Genomic DNA, 16,485 nt, shown 5'->3' on the forward strand with positions numbered 1-16,485 from the left:
AACAAAACCACATACACAAAATTTTACTGAACATGTTGCTTGACACTCGCCGTGTGGTTCTGTTGATTCTATGATGAAAAAATAAAAAAATAATAAAAAAACTTAAGAAGTAAATACCTTAGCATCCAGCTTAAGTTTGTGTAGATACAACAGGCTGTCGCGGTCAGCCGCCAGCCGCAGCCGGTCCAGCTGCACCGCCACGTACACCTGCGGCACGCCGCCCGCCCCCGTCACCGCCACCGACGCGGCGCTGAACCGGGAATTTATCTGAAATTATAGCATGCATCAATTTTGTTACAGTAGAAGATCTCACTATAGAGAATATCGCAGGATCTCTTAATAGATAATATCACAGATAGGATCTCCATACGTGTGTGTATTCTTATTTTATTTTCAAAAATCTTGTAAAATATATTCTTTACATACAAAACTCTTGCGGTACTGAGTGACTGACAGACAGACAGACAACGCACAGCCGAAACTACTGGGCGTAGAAAACTGAAATTTGGTGTGTAGGTTCACTAAGGAGCACTAAGAAGGGATTTCCTGAAATTCCCACGGGAAACGGATTTTTACTCACATACGAAGTTGTGGACAAAAGCTAGATATAAAGTTAATTACAATAGAGACGCGGTATACGCAGTCGCATATATCATAATATTATAAAGAAATGGAAATTTCGGGCTAAAATCTCTCTTCCTTCCCAAACACAAATGCCATAACAATAATCTTTGATAAAATCCGTCCAACTTGTTAGAAGTGACAAACATCCTCACTTCCATATGTATAATTTACTGGAGTCACAGAGTCCACGAGAACGAAGTCGCGGGTACCAGCTAGTATCCAATAAGAACTCACTTGTAAACTTTGCATAGACAACTCTGCATTGGTTTTCGTGAGATTGTCCACACATTTGACTTGAGTCGTGTCTATCCTTAAACTAAATATCTGAAACACATCAAAAACACATTTATTTTAATATTTAAAAATATTTATAATTTTATTGCTGAATTCAAAATTCTTTGTTACACTTTCTCCTTCACTTCACCTAATTATATATTTAATTAATCTACCTAATCAGCACATTTCTCACATATCCAGAATTTCTGTGGACTAATGCATGACATAACATCTACAGGTTACCAAAAATCCGGCACTGGATTGATTTGTCAATCAGTCAGTTATATCTTTTAAATAATATAGTCTCAAAATCAATCCAGAGCCAAGAGAATTGAATAAAGTTTCCAATTAGACCCAAAGTAAGTTTCACATGTGTTATGGGATACTAAGTGAACAATATTATAAATAAATATCTAAGATCATACATACATTATCATGACATAATAGACTACCTATAGTAAGTTTCTGCATGATATTGTTTTATAATGTGATAAATGTAATGACACAAACCTATTTGATAAATTTTGTATGCCTTATGGCGGAACATAGAGAAAACTGCTCTTGTATACCATCTACTGTACTACCTATGTTCACGAAATAAATTAATTTGAAGAATGAATTAATTTGATAAAGATCACTTTCCATTTAGACCTGAGCAGAGATCGAACCTGGGACCTCCAGTGTGGCAATGAAACATAAATATATATATATACCTTTATATATATATATATATATATATATATATATATATACCTATATATATATATATATACCTTTGGTATAACTGGTGACAAACGTGGAATCAAAGTGCCTGTGTGGTCCTCAGTTGTTAAATCAGGCCTCATGGTTTGTTTTGGTACGTTTTGTTTACTCATGTACTGGAATAACTCGTCTTGGAATGATATAGTTGTGTTGGACACCACCGCGTGGATTTTCTGAAACAACATGGCGTGTGAACACACCCTAAAATAGGATCCCTCGATAACACCCTGATGATGTTGTATGAGTGAAACTTGATTTTAGGGTTCCATAGCCAAATTTAAATATTGGTACAAAAATTATTAAGGGTAGCCGTTTATGTAACTGAGAGATGAAAAAAATTTTTTAGACAATGTAGCACTGTGGGGATAGATCTTTAAAATTGATGTGGAGGTTTCTAAAGATTTCTAAAAGAGTTTTTTGATTATTCCAATATTTACATGGGTGCCCATATAGGTTTATGGTAACAAAATATAAGCTATGAAACCCTTCATGAGCCAGTCTGACTCGCTCTTGGCCAGTTTTATTCATAGCTAAAACAGACCATAATAGTCAATAATATGACAATCAGACCATTTTTCTCAGGAATTTTAAGGGTTATAAAGTTGAAATTTATATCAAATATTTGATATAATTTGAAAAAAGGGTCTTGTCAGATAATAGTAAGTGATCCTAACAAATTTGAGTTATGAAACCCATAAAAAAACCAGAAAAATACATATGCAAAATGTTATCTCATAGTGTTAATAAAAAATTACAGTAGACACGTACTTCCACGTTCAGAGGACCCTCAGCCTTCACTGTGCCTTCAACCAGCAAGCAGCAGCCGGCATCAGCTAAGTGCCCCCCATCCTTTAATATTTGAGCCTTGACCTGTACCAGGTTGGCTGAGAAGACCAAGGCGCGGGCCGGGCCCCCCGCAGCCCCGTCCGCATGAACCTCCGATGCTGTGATAATGAGTGTGGTGTTTGCAAGTGCATTCTGTATAGTCACTGCTGCATTAAACACATGCACACCCATGAACTGAAAATGATATTTATTCATATTTTTATGGTAGTTTTTTAAATTGGGTTTGCCCAATAGTGGAACACAAAATAGGCATTTAAAAAAACAAGTAGTTTTATTATTTTTTTTGTAACAAATTTATGGTCTATACAACATGTGATCTTGTAAAAACAATTATTATTATTTATAAGTTTAGACAAATATTACCTGAGCAAACATAATTAAACTATGTGGCAATTTCTTATCTCTGAAATCTAGAATTTTCCCTTGAGCCATCCTATTCAAGCTTGGGTTCAAAACATCTAGGTTGGTGGTCTGATTATCTGTGTCATTCTTTGACACAGAATTCTGTTTTGATAACAGTGGCTTGAGGATTGTTTCAACAACAACACTTCTCTTTTCTTCAACATGGTTGGTTAACTCTACGCCCTTTATAACTAGAGACACAAGCTTGTTTATTTCTGAATTGAAAAAACTGCTACGGAATGATATTTCATCAATATGCTGAAATTAAAACAAATAATAATTTTATATCTTAAAATTATAAATAAGTATGTAAAGTAATTAAAAATATTTTAGTAAATTCTTCTTTAAGGCTTACTAGATGTATAAAACATAATTTAAATCGATAAATATAGTAAAACTTACCACATAATATCTGTCCTTTGATAGACTAACATCTTTTAGAATCAACTTCAAAACTGCTATTCTGCCTATCTTTAACTTGATATGGTATTTTCTTTTGAATAACCATGATAATACAGCGGGCAGAAGCCTAGAAATAAAATTGTGAATTATAAATAGAAAGCAAAACAAAAACAATAATAGAAAACCACTTTGTCACCACTTTAACATCGACTAACCATGAGAGGCATGCGTGGATAGTCACAAAAATGAATACTAGTATCAGGAATGCATTCATCTTGATATTGCTACACCATTGCTGTTTGTTATTTATTAATTAGCAGATAAAATTCCGATCAAGATATTCAGCAAAACTTTCGTCACCATATAACCTAAACTTGTCAACTGTCAATGTCAAAAATGTTAGTGGATACGTTTAAAACTTTTGCAATCACAAAACCATTGCCATTGCAAAAGAAGAGTTTGATACTCAACCTGGTGTCTCGAATATAATATCGAGAAAAGGAGACTTGCGGGGGCACTGCCGTGCCCCCAGATAGTCACATGCCCATGGAATAAGTAAGTTTTTCAAGTACCTACTAATTCCATGCACATACCTCAACTACAACTGTATAAAGTAGGAACAGCTATCAAATCAAATGGCTATTAAAATATACAATAATCAATAAAATGAGGATATAAAGTTGCTCTCTTTAAATGCTTTTAAAAGTAAACTAAAATTGTGGTTAATTTAAGAGTCATTTGCTGCCAACAGACAACACCTAATTGACCATTGAAAGTATTTTTTTTTTCAACAAGTTATTAAATAATTGGATTTTTTTTTACCTATTGGGTGTAGAAATTAACAAACAGTATATAAACAACATAAAATTTATTATACACTATACTATACATCAATAAACATTCAGAGTTTTAAGGCCAGGATCTCTTTGCAGTGTATCCCTCATATTTCTTCTTCCATCTAAGACCAGTCACAATGGTGGAACTCTTCGGATATGCTGACACTCCATTGAATAAGGTGTCTTTATCTGAGAAAAAAAAAAGTTATAAGTGTGCACTTTAACAAAATAGAACATTGTCACTTATTTAATATTTAAGTCATTATTATTTCATAGAAATACAAAACAGTATGTCAGTATTATTTCATAGAAATACAAAACTAAGTAGGATTTATCTTTTTTAAAGTGTCAAAAAAATATCAAAGTAAAATATCAATCATTTACCAGGGTGGAAGCGAACATAGTTCTCTTGAACATGCAAATTCTTCGGCAGATCCATTTTGAGCAAGGCATCATATGGTGTTTTGGTGTCTACTGGTGTTTTATAAAACTCCTTGAGGTCACCTGAATATAATAGCATAAAATCAAATAATAAATGGAAAGTAAAATTTATTAAAATTTTCTTGTAAGACACATATATAGCAAAGAAATTGACTAAACAAAACAGGTTAGATATTTGGCCTGTTTACTTAGTAGGAAAAAAGAGTGAGGTGTGTATTTGCATGTATTTTGAATTAAAACTTACCAATACATTCTATTGTGTGTAATAAAGAGTTGGGAACAGAGTGGCCAGTTTCTTTGTAGCAGGCATTGAGGATGTCAAACTTGATGTCCAATCCTTGAAATTGGGCATCTGCTTTGAGACCTTTCTGTGCACATATTTTGAGAATAGTCTCCTCAATGTTAGCTGGTGGGTCCCAAGGTTTGTTTGGTCGGAGAAACCTGTTTTATATAATTTTAACATAATTATTTCAAAATATTCAAATTATTATAATACAAGAGACATAAACAATGTTTGTTATGTAAAATTATACCCTCGGGCGGCTAAAGATTCAGCGGCTGCTTTCAACTTTTTATCGACTTTCGGTAGTTTTATCTGTTTATGTCTAACAGAAATAACCTGAAAATACAAAATGTTATAATTAAGTACACGCTCAAAATCTGACTTTTTATGAGAAATATAATAAAAGATAACCTGAAAATTTGTGCGTGAAACTGGTATCAACACGTTCCTGAACATGGTCTAGTACTGAAACTTTTATTATTTATACTAACAAATAAAATGCAAGAGCTACAATTATGTATTAATTACAATTTTTTAATTACTTTTAAAATATTTCATGACTGACTGACAGACATTTATTTGACATCCAATCCACTACATTCGTTAACTCCTGATCACGTAATCTGTGATTTTTATAATAATATATTTATCAGATATTGTTAATAATAACATTATTGAGAATGAACTATCATTTGGTAGATTTCTAACTGAACTATGTAATTTAGCCACAAATTGGATTTAGCTAGCAATATATACGTAATAAAAACTACTTTAAATGGTTGAATTTGAGCTATATATAAGGAGGTAACGGAACGGTTACCATTTCTGAACGATAATTGTTTCATTTCCAATATTCTTCGCTAGGGGCAGCACAGTCGGCTTGGGTTGTTGTTTCATCCGCCATTTTCCTTTAGTCGCCATTGAGAGGTGAAAACTACGATCAATGTCGGTGATAATTTTAAGATTTTGAGTGGTTTCTTTAAGATTGAACCTGTTTTTAGTGTTGTGAAATGAAAATGAAGTGTCCTGGACTACCATGACGCATCAAACAAACGGTGCAAGTCTCGAGGATTGCCACACAAACTTCTTCGCCTTGGTAAGTCACTTTTACATTGATGAAAGAACTAGTATGTACTTTTCTTTCGAAATCATTACGATTTACGCGATACCATTATCATTTGCTATTGTTTCGTTGAATTGCATTGTACTGTATGCTTAGATATTCCAAAATAAGGAGTTCACGGTGTAGATGATCTGATTCTCGATTGCAGACGCTGGTATACAAAATTGACCATAATGCGATACGACATCGAATCGATCTATTGCGTTAAAAGTATTTGTATGGGACAATTTATGTTTAGGCGGCTAATGACGCCCGCCCGTTAGTCATCCTGGCATCGTTCTCGTCACAATACAGAGTCATACTGCGTTGCTAACCCACAAAATGTCAACGCTTTCGGCAAGCGAGGCCACTAGAAGCCACCGGCCCATAGAGGTCATTTTGAATTCACCTGGCCGTAACGCGGACTGTAATGCGTTCGCAAGACTAGTTTCGCCAGGTTGAGGAAATAACTTTCTTGCTACGTTTTTTGAAGTTCGTTCGGTTTTACGCCGTGACTTCCGAACTAGGAAGTGCTACGGCATCATGTTTATACGTGGATACAGCAAAGAAACTGTCGGGGTCATTCATTATCGCATTGTTGTAGTATGAAACGGCTTTGCGTAATGTTCATACAGTTCATAGCTGGCGCGAATTTTATCAGATTGTGTTCGGGTGAGGATTAGCGGGTGTGTGGCGGGGGTAGGGGGGGTGGGTCGGTCGTCCTCGACGAGACCGAGAACAGCACGGCGCCACTTCCACCTGACGCGTTGCCACATCTCCGCGTCGCGGCGGCGCGCGCCTGCACCCGTCTCCCTCTGCGCTCCGCCTATCTCGCCGCGATACAAATTACCGATTTCTTGCCCTGCCTGCTTATTGTCTAATTATTTATGCGTCGTTTGCGGACACCGCGGCTTTTGTCGTGTGGAATTTTTCATTCTCGCCGTCCGAGTAGCGGTGACGCATCGAGCGCTACTAGGTTGTCGCTGCGCGGGTTCAATACACCCGTGTCTTTGGACGTTCTCTAGTTTACATTCTGAATAACTACATTGAATGACAACAGTTTTACTTAAAATTGGGATCATTCCAGAGTTGAAGGCTATGTCAGTAGGATGTCGCTACTGACCACAAACGTTTACAGATCGGAAACGGTTTTTCCCTGTGAGGTACATCGGCAAAGGCACAGATGTCGCGGGGACTGCGTGCGCGCACGCCGCTCGGCTGCGCAGGCGTCTTGCGCTCATTCAACCGTTTATGAATGGTCGTAATGATTGTAACTTTCCCATAAGCGGGCCTCCGCCCAATACCCGACGAGTAACTAGATTGCCAAGTTCCCTTCGTCATTCTACGACGTTGCTCACAATATCACGTCATCCATACCTAGTTTTGTCTGTAAATAGATACAATTATTCTTTCATAACCTTTGAAATTTCATCTGTAATATATCGTTAGTTTCCCTTGTACAATGTCCATTGACTGTCGAAACTCAAAGTTTAACTTATTCATGGTATCTGCCGACCTCTGGCAAGCCCTTACCACCCTCTATGCATACGGAGCACGACTTCAATTTAGCTCTGAATGTGCTCATTTTCTCCCCGTTATGAATCCTGTCGGCTTCCCCTCGCGCAAAAAAGTACGCAAAGATAATCTCTATAAAACAAATGTAAGGAATAAAACCGGCAACGAAAATTAATTGCAAATTCTGCACTGCCCTGCTAATATAGGCTTTAAAAATCCTAACATCCAGTGATAGTTATCTGTAATATTAAAAATAAATAAAAATAATGATAAGAGCCAAAAAGGCCTTCTAAATCTCTGGACAAAAGCAAGCTACAATTAACATCAGTCATATCGATACGAGAATGAATTCTAATTTCGCTAATTTCCATATTGGCTCAATAAAAATCATTGCAACAAAATACCTAATTAGAGATAGAAAAATATGTCATGGTTAACTTATTTTAATTCGTGAACACCTGGCATTTCGGCCGAAACAGAGACCGAATGAGTAAACATACAAGCGCTTTCGATCGACATCAAGGCTGAGTACAAAACAGTAACTCCTGGAATGAGTACGCCGTATGTTAAGAGTCATAAGGTCGCAATTGTGACGAGCTAACTACAACCTACAATGACCTAGGCTGTATGTTTTCAGGTCACAGAAGTCACTTGATAATGTCTAAATTGATTTGACGCACTAATGGTCGTGAATTCTAATATTCAAAATCTTCCAGACGACTCTAAACCTTGAAAATGATATTCGCTCCAGAGTGAAAAATATTTATGAAAATCGACGAGTATGCATTTATATACCTTCATCATCATGGACAACAAACCGCGCATTTCAAGTTAACATGTATAAAACTTTACACAACGACAACAGCGGCGAAATGGCAATGATTTTGGATAACTTGATGTACCGTTGACTGTACTCACCCAGCAGAAACTGGCCCCAAGTTAATTTCATGTTTGATCTTATGTAACAAGTCTACATTAGGTTAGCAACAGAATTTATGGACAAGAAAAATGGCTGTCGAGAGAAATCAGCACTTTGTTTACATATTTTGATACTACTATCGATATTTGACCCTGAACTATATATTTACAAAAATTGGTACATTATGTTTAAAATGTTTTTTAAATGTTAAATATAAATCAGAATATGTATGGAATATTTGTATATTGGTTCTTAGGAAGGCTGTTCATATTCAAAACAAGCTTCATAGTTTATAATAGACTTACGAAGTCAAAGACAAAGCGATCAGACCACAAACTCCGTCGAACACCGTTTGAAAGTCATTCCGAAAGTAATAAAAATAGAGCGACGATACTCATTTGGGTACTGGTACCTACAACACAACTTGAACATGAGTATAAAAACAATAAATATGTCGTTTCGCGGTTTTTGTCTACACCGATGATGATAACGTATCGGCCAGCAGCGTGACCAGCGGCACTGTATTGGTCAACCAAGGCCTGCGGACCTCTATCCTTATCAGCTAACAGGCTGATAAAGAAAGCGCGCGATTCCTTGCTGTTCTATAAGATACAGTGACCTGTAGTCACTGTATCATTCAGTTAGCATTCCAAAAGAACGAACTTATCTCTAAGATATCTCCCTTCAAGATTTAATAGGGACCTGATCAACATCGTATGTGATTGTCTCATATACGTCGAACGTGTATGACTTGCGTCTATTTAGAGTACATACCAGAAAAGAAATCCCGCGGTCATATGTAGAACCACAGAACTTAATCTAGATAAAGTTGTGTGTGGAACTATCGCCTAAGTTGTTATCAGCGACAATAGCGCCGCGTCCAGGGACTATTTCATTATTTTCCAGAAACTTCGTGTTGCAAGCCGACCACATATCAATAGTTAGTCAAATTCTGATCTTCATAATATTTGTTTTAAACTCCCTCACCTGAGCGTTTTTTCGGTTTCTTCCACCGCCATAGAGTGTCGGAGCCAAGGGTCCGGTCCTGTATATAAGCCTTTCTTTGTACGCGCTATTTTCCTACCATTCTATACCGTTTCATCAATTGTTTGTCCCCTTGCGTGCCCTTCATCCAATATGTGATAACTTATCGTTCTACACATCTCTAGGACTGACCTATAAAGCGCAATGATTGTAAATAAAGAAATCACATAAAACAATGCATGAACGAACGGTTAACAGTAAAATCGACGTTAATTTCGTTTTCGTGGTGGTATTATCACCGCGATAAGTCTGTTATCAGCGTCTTCTGTTTATGTACATACGTACAAGCGTTTATCGCGGGTCGGCCAATAAAAAGTCTCTGTCTAACCAACTGTGACGTCCGACAGATAGCGAGACCTTCCGAATTGCAAATAAATTGCTTGTTGATTGTCGAAACTAATTTAAGTTGCAATTTCATTTGGTAGTAGATATGTCTTTGAAAATATTAGCTACGCAGTATTATCGTTATGTAATTGTTTTGTGTGTACAACTTGTGTAATGTAGTGAACGTAACTGTACTTAGTCAGGCAGCCATAATAGCAACTACCAATGGAAAAATGAAAATCCTACCGCATCTGCCAGATTACGAGGCTTATCATATGTATAAGATAGTCAAAGTAGTGGGCCAGTTTATCAATGTTTTGTAACAATCAAACGTATACTTCTATCGCAACACAATCAAATCCACTTGATGATAAGTAATGTCCATAAATTAGATTCGGGTAAAATTGATATCTTATTCTGACGACTGTAGTCAGCACAGTCGACTGCAAAACAAACCCTACTCGGTCCTTCGTGGCGTGGTAATAGCAGTGGATTTGGAAATATCCTGTTGACTGTACTGTCTGTACTTGCCAAGGCCCTCCAGTCCTTGCGAGCAAGGTTGCTCGCGTCCTTCGCCCACTCCCTACCCGGCAAATTACTCAGAAATTCCACTTTGTTTAACCTTATTACGCAAACTGTGCATTTCTACCGAGAGTAATTAATTGGGTTTTAATAACATTTAATATTTTAAAGGGTTTTGAACGAATATTTTTTTTATTTTGTGTTGCATCTTGACATAATGGAAATGTACTGACGACATCATTATTTTAAACCGTGACCGTCGCGAGAGTCCTTTTCCTCTTGTTTTTATTACACACATTCTAGGTCAAGGTTCTGTTTTGATGAGAGCGTCTGGAGGAAAATATTGAAGTTTCGTTTGTCTCAATTTCGTTAGTTTCTGTCTCGCTCTCAGAGTAGTTTGTGGTTACACACCTGACCTGTGTATGGATGTTTTTACGAGTCAATTAAACAGCAATTAAGGTCTTCCGCTAGATTAGCGACCACGGTACGCGGTCCGACGCTGCGGGGCTGTCGCGCAATGTGGGTCAAGATAACAGAAGAACGGTCGCCGCTCGCCGGTCTAGATTCAACGTCGTCGCTTGTAGTCCACAGTACTTCAAGTTTATTAATGTCCTTATACATAAGGAACCCGCCTTGTTATCTGTTTTTGTCATGTTATCTTTTTTTGCCACTCAGATCGAAATGCACATATTTTTTCTCAATTTGAATGTCATATTTTTTGTCCATTATTCCGTCGTGATTTCACAATTGCAGTCTCGACGCATGGTCTAGTTTGTGCGCCAAATAATCTTATTCATTGCAACAATAAAATTGTTTCTCGGTGTCAGAGTAATAACTGGAACGAACCGGCGTTGAAACGCGAAGCGAGTTTCTGGCCTATATTTTGTTTGGTAAACAGGCGGGCGCAATGTTTCGTCGCAAATTAACCAGAGTAAAGATAGTGGTTATTTAACTTTATGTGACAAGTTTCCTTTGCTGCTCCAGTTGCAACAAAATAAAAGTTTGTGGTATTTGGCTACTTGTATCGTTTCGATTTCGGACTCTGCTGTGATACGTGACGTTCTCTCTATGTGTATGTATGTCTGTCAAGTCTCTAGTATATCTTTAGTTTGTCACACATAGTGTCTACTTGACGAGCGCCTCGGTGCATCGTGCACTGCCGCGGATGTCTCTAATGCACTCAAAGTAATTTTTTTTGTCGTATTTTCAGCTTATTTTTGTCAAAGTTCCAAAAACATGTTTTATGCGTCTGTACTTTCTATTGTTTATTTTTTGGATTTCTTATTTTGATGAACTGTTTACTAACAAGTCGTGTTTTTTATTACTTGTTTCTTTATATAGTCACGGAAAACGAGTTTCACTCTAACGTAACGTAAGAAACACGTAGACGGACGTACTTTGCGACCTTAATCGCTCGAGCCGAAGTCTAAAGAAACTTGAGTGAATGGAGATCTTTTTCGGTCCACCGAAAGCATGATTAGAATAAACCTCACTCTGTAAAACTACGAGAAGCTATTTTGCATCCGAAAGTGCTGTCTGTGCTGTCGAAAAACCTGACGGCGTGGTTCATTCTGTAATTCTATAAATCTGCTATTTTTCGTGATATTAACATCAAACACCAATGGCTCAAATTGAGACCAAATAACTCTTAATTCAGACGTTTCCACTTTTAATGTCTATAAAATTGTATCGGACGAATATTACATAATATTATTTACACAATAGCTCGTTTTACATCTTCGACCTCATTTGCAGCTAAGCATGTGTTTGCTTTGTATGCAATATCCATGTAATTTGCTTCTGATAATGTATTCGGGTTGATTGTAAACGCAATTGTCGTTAACTTTCGCAACGTCATAGTATTGTGCAGTAGTAGGGCTCCGTGGTCGGCGGAATCTCGGCCGAAAGTAACAGAGGGCATGCGATTCAATTTGAAACGCTTTCACTCTTGAGCCTCCCACTTCCCCCCCCCCACACCCCGTTTCAGCGCCCTGTGTGCGCGGGCGCAGAGAACGTGAGAACTCGTTTGTTCGTCGTGCGCGCACGTCATAAGCTGTGATGGTCGCCATGTTAATGTTCTTATTAGTCGCAGGTAGAGCGAGCGCACAAAGTACTTACTTGACCTCATAAGCGACGAGTACTGCAATTATTTTCTTCCAACAACAGCATTCCTTTGCTATGTACTGGGTTTTACCTGTCATGTAATGTCGATCAACTGGAACAGTGTGATAGAAGGAATGGATTGAGTCCGATCCAGTTCAAATTCAGAAGCGCGTAGTAATCTAGAAGTTTCTCAGTCCAGATGTTTTTTCTTTTAAGTATATCTTTTTAACGTGGGTTAGACTTCTGTGTGACAGTTCCAACTTCCTCCTTTAGTGATCTATGTCATGACACTGGTGATCACATATTATTATATCTAAAACCCTGCGTGTCCCCGAGTTCATTCAATATAAACAAATCAAGAAATATTTATACATACAAAAATGTAAACACCAGTTGTTACTTAAGCCATTCGTCTCATTCAAATCCTATTCGTTGGCCATAAGTTATATGTTAGATTGAATTTCAAATGAGCATTATGACGCACACTGTCGACTATATTATTTTGTGACTTGTCCTTAGGTCACTGACAAAATGTACTATTTATTGTACAGACAATGCATCGTAAATCATTGCCCCTGGCAGTTGGTTGACTGTCGATGCCTTGTTTGAGGCAAGTTTTTTGTTATGTTAAACGATAATTAACATTCATTGTTTTGTTAGTGTCGACTTTGCAAGTCTTAATTTTCTTTTTTAGAGTTCCGTATCTCAAGTGGTAACAACGGACTCACTTCGTTGTTCGTCTTGCAAGACTGTTACCTATATCGGATACTTCTACATTCTCTAAGTCACAAGTGTCCTAAGAAATTCCCGATATTTATAAAGAAACTTTCATTAAAATGCTCTCTCCTATCTTGACATTCAATCTAAACTTGAAACAAGGGTATCGATGGAACATAATACAGTTTTTCGTGGTGGTACTTCACCGTGCTACTTGCTAAATGGTGCATGGAATGTTTACGTGTCACAGTGGAAGCTGCGGCCTCTTGAGCTCCGAGGTCTACTTGCAACAGATCGAGCGAGACAACACACGCCAGAGCGAGAAAGAGAACGCTAGGAACCGTTGTCTCTGCATTGTTACGCCTTTTATTCGTCGCGTTTTAAATCCTATCAAATGCTCGCCGTGTCATAAGAGTATTGGAACTCCACTCGGTTTGCATAAAGCTTTGTCTAAAGCATTGTAAGTTCTAAGCATCATCCGAGCTCAGTGTTATCTCGCAATTTGAACGTTCGTGCAAAAGGAATCCTGTTTGAAAGCTACTTTAAAGCGTCAGATGTGGGAAGGTCGAATGCACGTTTTGTTTTTCTATGCAAATTGCGACCGTATGACTTAAGAATATGGTAATGTGCACGTAAAAATTGAGCGTAAAGTTTGACAGCGGCGGATTTGCGTCGAAGGCTGCGAAGTAGGTCGATCCTTCAAAATTCTAGCCGCTAAGGTCGCGAGTAGGTCGATGACCCGGCGCGCCGTTACCTCGCCGACTGACGCCGCCTACTCGGGTACCCTTGCTTTACCCCCTAATCCAGAGTGAGAAGTCCAGGTTTTAGTTCTATTTCTTTTTGTTTTATGATAATTTTGAATAAGGTGCCAGATTTTAAGTTAAGACCATGCTCTAATAACTGTGAAAACCGCATCATAATCCATCCAGTCGTTTTTGTGTGATGCGCGAACTAAAAAAAATTACTTTGTATTGTGTTATTTGGATAAGATACCTAGTACCTATTGATTTACCACTTGCGAATGGCATACTTTTGCCTTTACAACTTTTCAATCAATGTAAATAAAGGTGAGTTTCCTGTGCACTGCACCTCTACGTGCAGAATACGATCTTTGGAAGTTTCCTCTCGCCTGGACCAGACGATCTTGTGCCCAATCGAGCCCCGACCTCAGTTTAGTCCCGCTGTCCTCGGCTAAGTTTCGACTGTTACAGTCATCTCCACAAGTTCCATGCAAATACACCGCTATTACTACGGAGTAAAAGCCCTTGTGGCGTAGGACAAATGGTTGACTGTATATTTTTCAAGACGAACTAATTAATATAACTTCAATGACCACTTATGTTATTGCAAATTACGAAATTAAGTAACAATTGCGTCACTGGATATCAATATGAATCATTGTATGAGTAACGGGTAAAATAACAATGTTTCGCGTGTATATTAAGTGCTGAGATTGCAAATTGTAGACAGCTCCTGTCAAGGCCGCAGCAAGCCAATCCAAAGATGAGATTCATGTAGTTGATATGATGTAGAGGCTGCATTAAAAAATGCAGGGAAGGCCACGAAGCCACAACCGTGTGTTCTACATTTTTTTCCATTCATATGCATTATTTATTCTTAAGGAACGACATCGTATGTATTTGTCACTTTTTAACATTATAGTATAAAAAAGAGATAGAAATACATTGGCGTTTGTTGACTCAGTGTGGACGTAGCATAACAAAACTGACGCTCCTATTTGATTACAATTTATTAGTCATATCAGATTCGCAGCTAATTGTGATGATAAATTAATACGAGTAGCGCATTAGTTTGTGTGTTTGTCTGAGCGACCTTCAACTTTTATGGCGCGTGCCATGCCAGCCTTCGCTTACCGCATAATAATATTGACAATACCGTCGACAACTCGGATATCATCTAAAATGTCAAACCATTTGAGTGGTGAGCGACTACAAAAAACACGCCAATGGTTGTCAAATTGTAACCATGGCATGCCGGCTCCACACAAACCAAATTTTGCGGTTTCGACGTACGTTGCTGGTTTTGCGGTGAATAAAATCTCTCATACATACTACGCAATGCCCGTGCATTTGTTCGGCATCTGACAGAGTTCGACGTTAGTGTATAACTGTCAGTATGTAGACATACTGTACTGTATCACAGCGACAAGTCATAAGCATACCATGATTGTGTAGCGGTGTCTTCTCCAGACTCGACACAGCACAATATTACTCAAGTCTATTTATCTTGACAAACCTTGTAGCGTTGTGATCATCAGCGAGATTCATCTATACTATTATTATAAAGAGGTAAAGCGTTCGTATGTTCGAGGCGGGTAATCTCCGAAACTACCGAACCGATTTCAAAAATGCTTTCACCTTTAGTAAAGTATATTATCCAAGATTGATATAGGTTATATTTTATCTCAAAACTCCCACAGGAGCGAAACCCCGGGCAATATCTAGTCATTAGATATTCATCTTTCGGCGCAAAGAGAATAATGTCAATGCTCCAATCCTGGAAAATAAATATATTTCTATATTTAAGCAATTTTATAAATGAGGCTCTAAACCGAATATGATATCATTGTCAAATCTGTAATCATCAGCCATTTTTAGGGTCTTGATGGACAAGGATGAACCATGATCCACTACACGGACGGAATAAGACTTCCAGAAGTGGAATATTTGCTGCTAATGTTTCGAATGAATCATTGTCAAATCAGTTGTTAAGTAAACAAAAATGCAGATAAATGACACGTGACAAACGTGGGAATCTCGTTGACACAGATGTTTCTAGAAATTCTTGAATAATGATACATTTTTTATTATTTATGTTTTCTATACATACATACTCCAAATGTTAACCTTGTAATTTATTTTAAACACTTGTTGCACTGTTGTGTTTTGTGTCACAATCACAATTTATCAGTAGTTTTCTTACAACTTTAAAAATAATTATAATTGTATAAGTATTGCGCCAACTCCTTATAACACAACAAAGCGAATGGTATTATCCTTGAACTTGTTGATACAGTAAGCGAAACTGCATAGTAAACATGTAGGTAAAAAACAACAGATCTGTTCTGGCGACTACTGGCGAGTTCGTTGTGACCTCGCCCTTGTCGCAGGCTGTGGTCACACTAGCTTTTATTGTACAAATCAACATATATAAAACTTTTCCGTTACTGAGTGACTGACTTTTTATATGTTTTAGCACTTCTTTCTGTTATTCGTAATTTCATATCTAGTTATTGAAATGGCTTAATATATACTATACACCTTTTTTTGTATAATGTATATATCAAGCTCTTACATTACTGACTGACTGACTGAGTAACTGGCTGACAGACAACGTACAGCCGAAA

The 16,485-nt window shown here is 37.5% G+C and overlaps 3 protein-coding genes across 6 annotated transcripts in view; 1 reads left to right on the forward strand and 2 right to left on the reverse strand.

The window, feature by feature from the left end:
* hob (hobbit) overlaps positions 1–3,683 on the reverse strand; it is a 32,881-nt gene extending 29,198 nt beyond the window's left edge. Inside the window, exons 1-7 of the mRNA XM_053769228.1 lie at positions 3,528–3,683; positions 3,313–3,439; positions 2,872–3,168; positions 2,431–2,682; positions 1,674–1,835; positions 859–948; positions 118–267 (exon numbers count right to left, since the gene is read on the reverse strand). Coding sequence (XP_053625203.1) covers positions 118–267; positions 859–948; positions 1,674–1,835; positions 2,431–2,682; positions 2,872–3,168; positions 3,313–3,439; positions 3,528–3,586 — 1,137 coding nt within the window. The 5' untranslated portion in view covers positions 3,587–3,683. The remainder of the gene's footprint in view (positions 1–117; positions 268–858; positions 949–1,673; positions 1,836–2,430; positions 2,683–2,871; positions 3,169–3,312; positions 3,440–3,527) is intronic.
* A 482-nt stretch (positions 3,684–4,165) lies between these two features.
* On the reverse strand, positions 4,166–5,470 carry mRpL50 (mitochondrial ribosomal protein L50). The gene is made up of 5 exons (XM_053767114.2): positions 5,284–5,470; positions 5,123–5,208; positions 4,834–5,030; positions 4,533–4,652; positions 4,166–4,337 (listed from the first exon to the last, which is right to left on the reverse strand). The coding sequence occupies exons 1-5, from the start codon at positions 5,326–5,328 to the stop codon at positions 4,222–4,224; spliced, it is 564 nt and encodes a 187-aa protein (XP_053623089.1). The 5' UTR covers positions 5,329–5,470; the 3' UTR covers positions 4,166–4,221.
* Positions 5,471–5,760: 290 nt separating this feature from the next.
* Positions 5,761–16,485, forward strand: part of skd (skuld) — a 73,889-nt gene continuing 63,164 nt past the window's right edge. For 3 of the 4 annotated variants that reach the window (XM_053767050.2, XM_053767058.2, XM_053767066.2), the window contains exon 1: positions 5,761–5,968. In XM_053767050.2, the coding sequence (XP_053623025.1) occupies positions 5,909–5,968 (60 nt within the window). In that variant the 5' untranslated portion in view covers positions 5,761–5,908. The remainder of the gene's footprint in view (positions 5,969–16,485) is intronic. The other variant, XM_053767073.2, reaches the window with a different exon arrangement.

The sequence above is a fragment of the Plodia interpunctella genome, chromosome 3, assembly GCF_027563975.2.
Source record: "Plodia interpunctella isolate USDA-ARS_2022_Savannah chromosome 3, ilPloInte3.2, whole genome shotgun sequence".
In the NCBI taxonomy this organism is placed as follows: Eukaryota; Metazoa; Arthropoda; class Insecta; order Lepidoptera; family Pyralidae; genus Plodia; species Plodia interpunctella.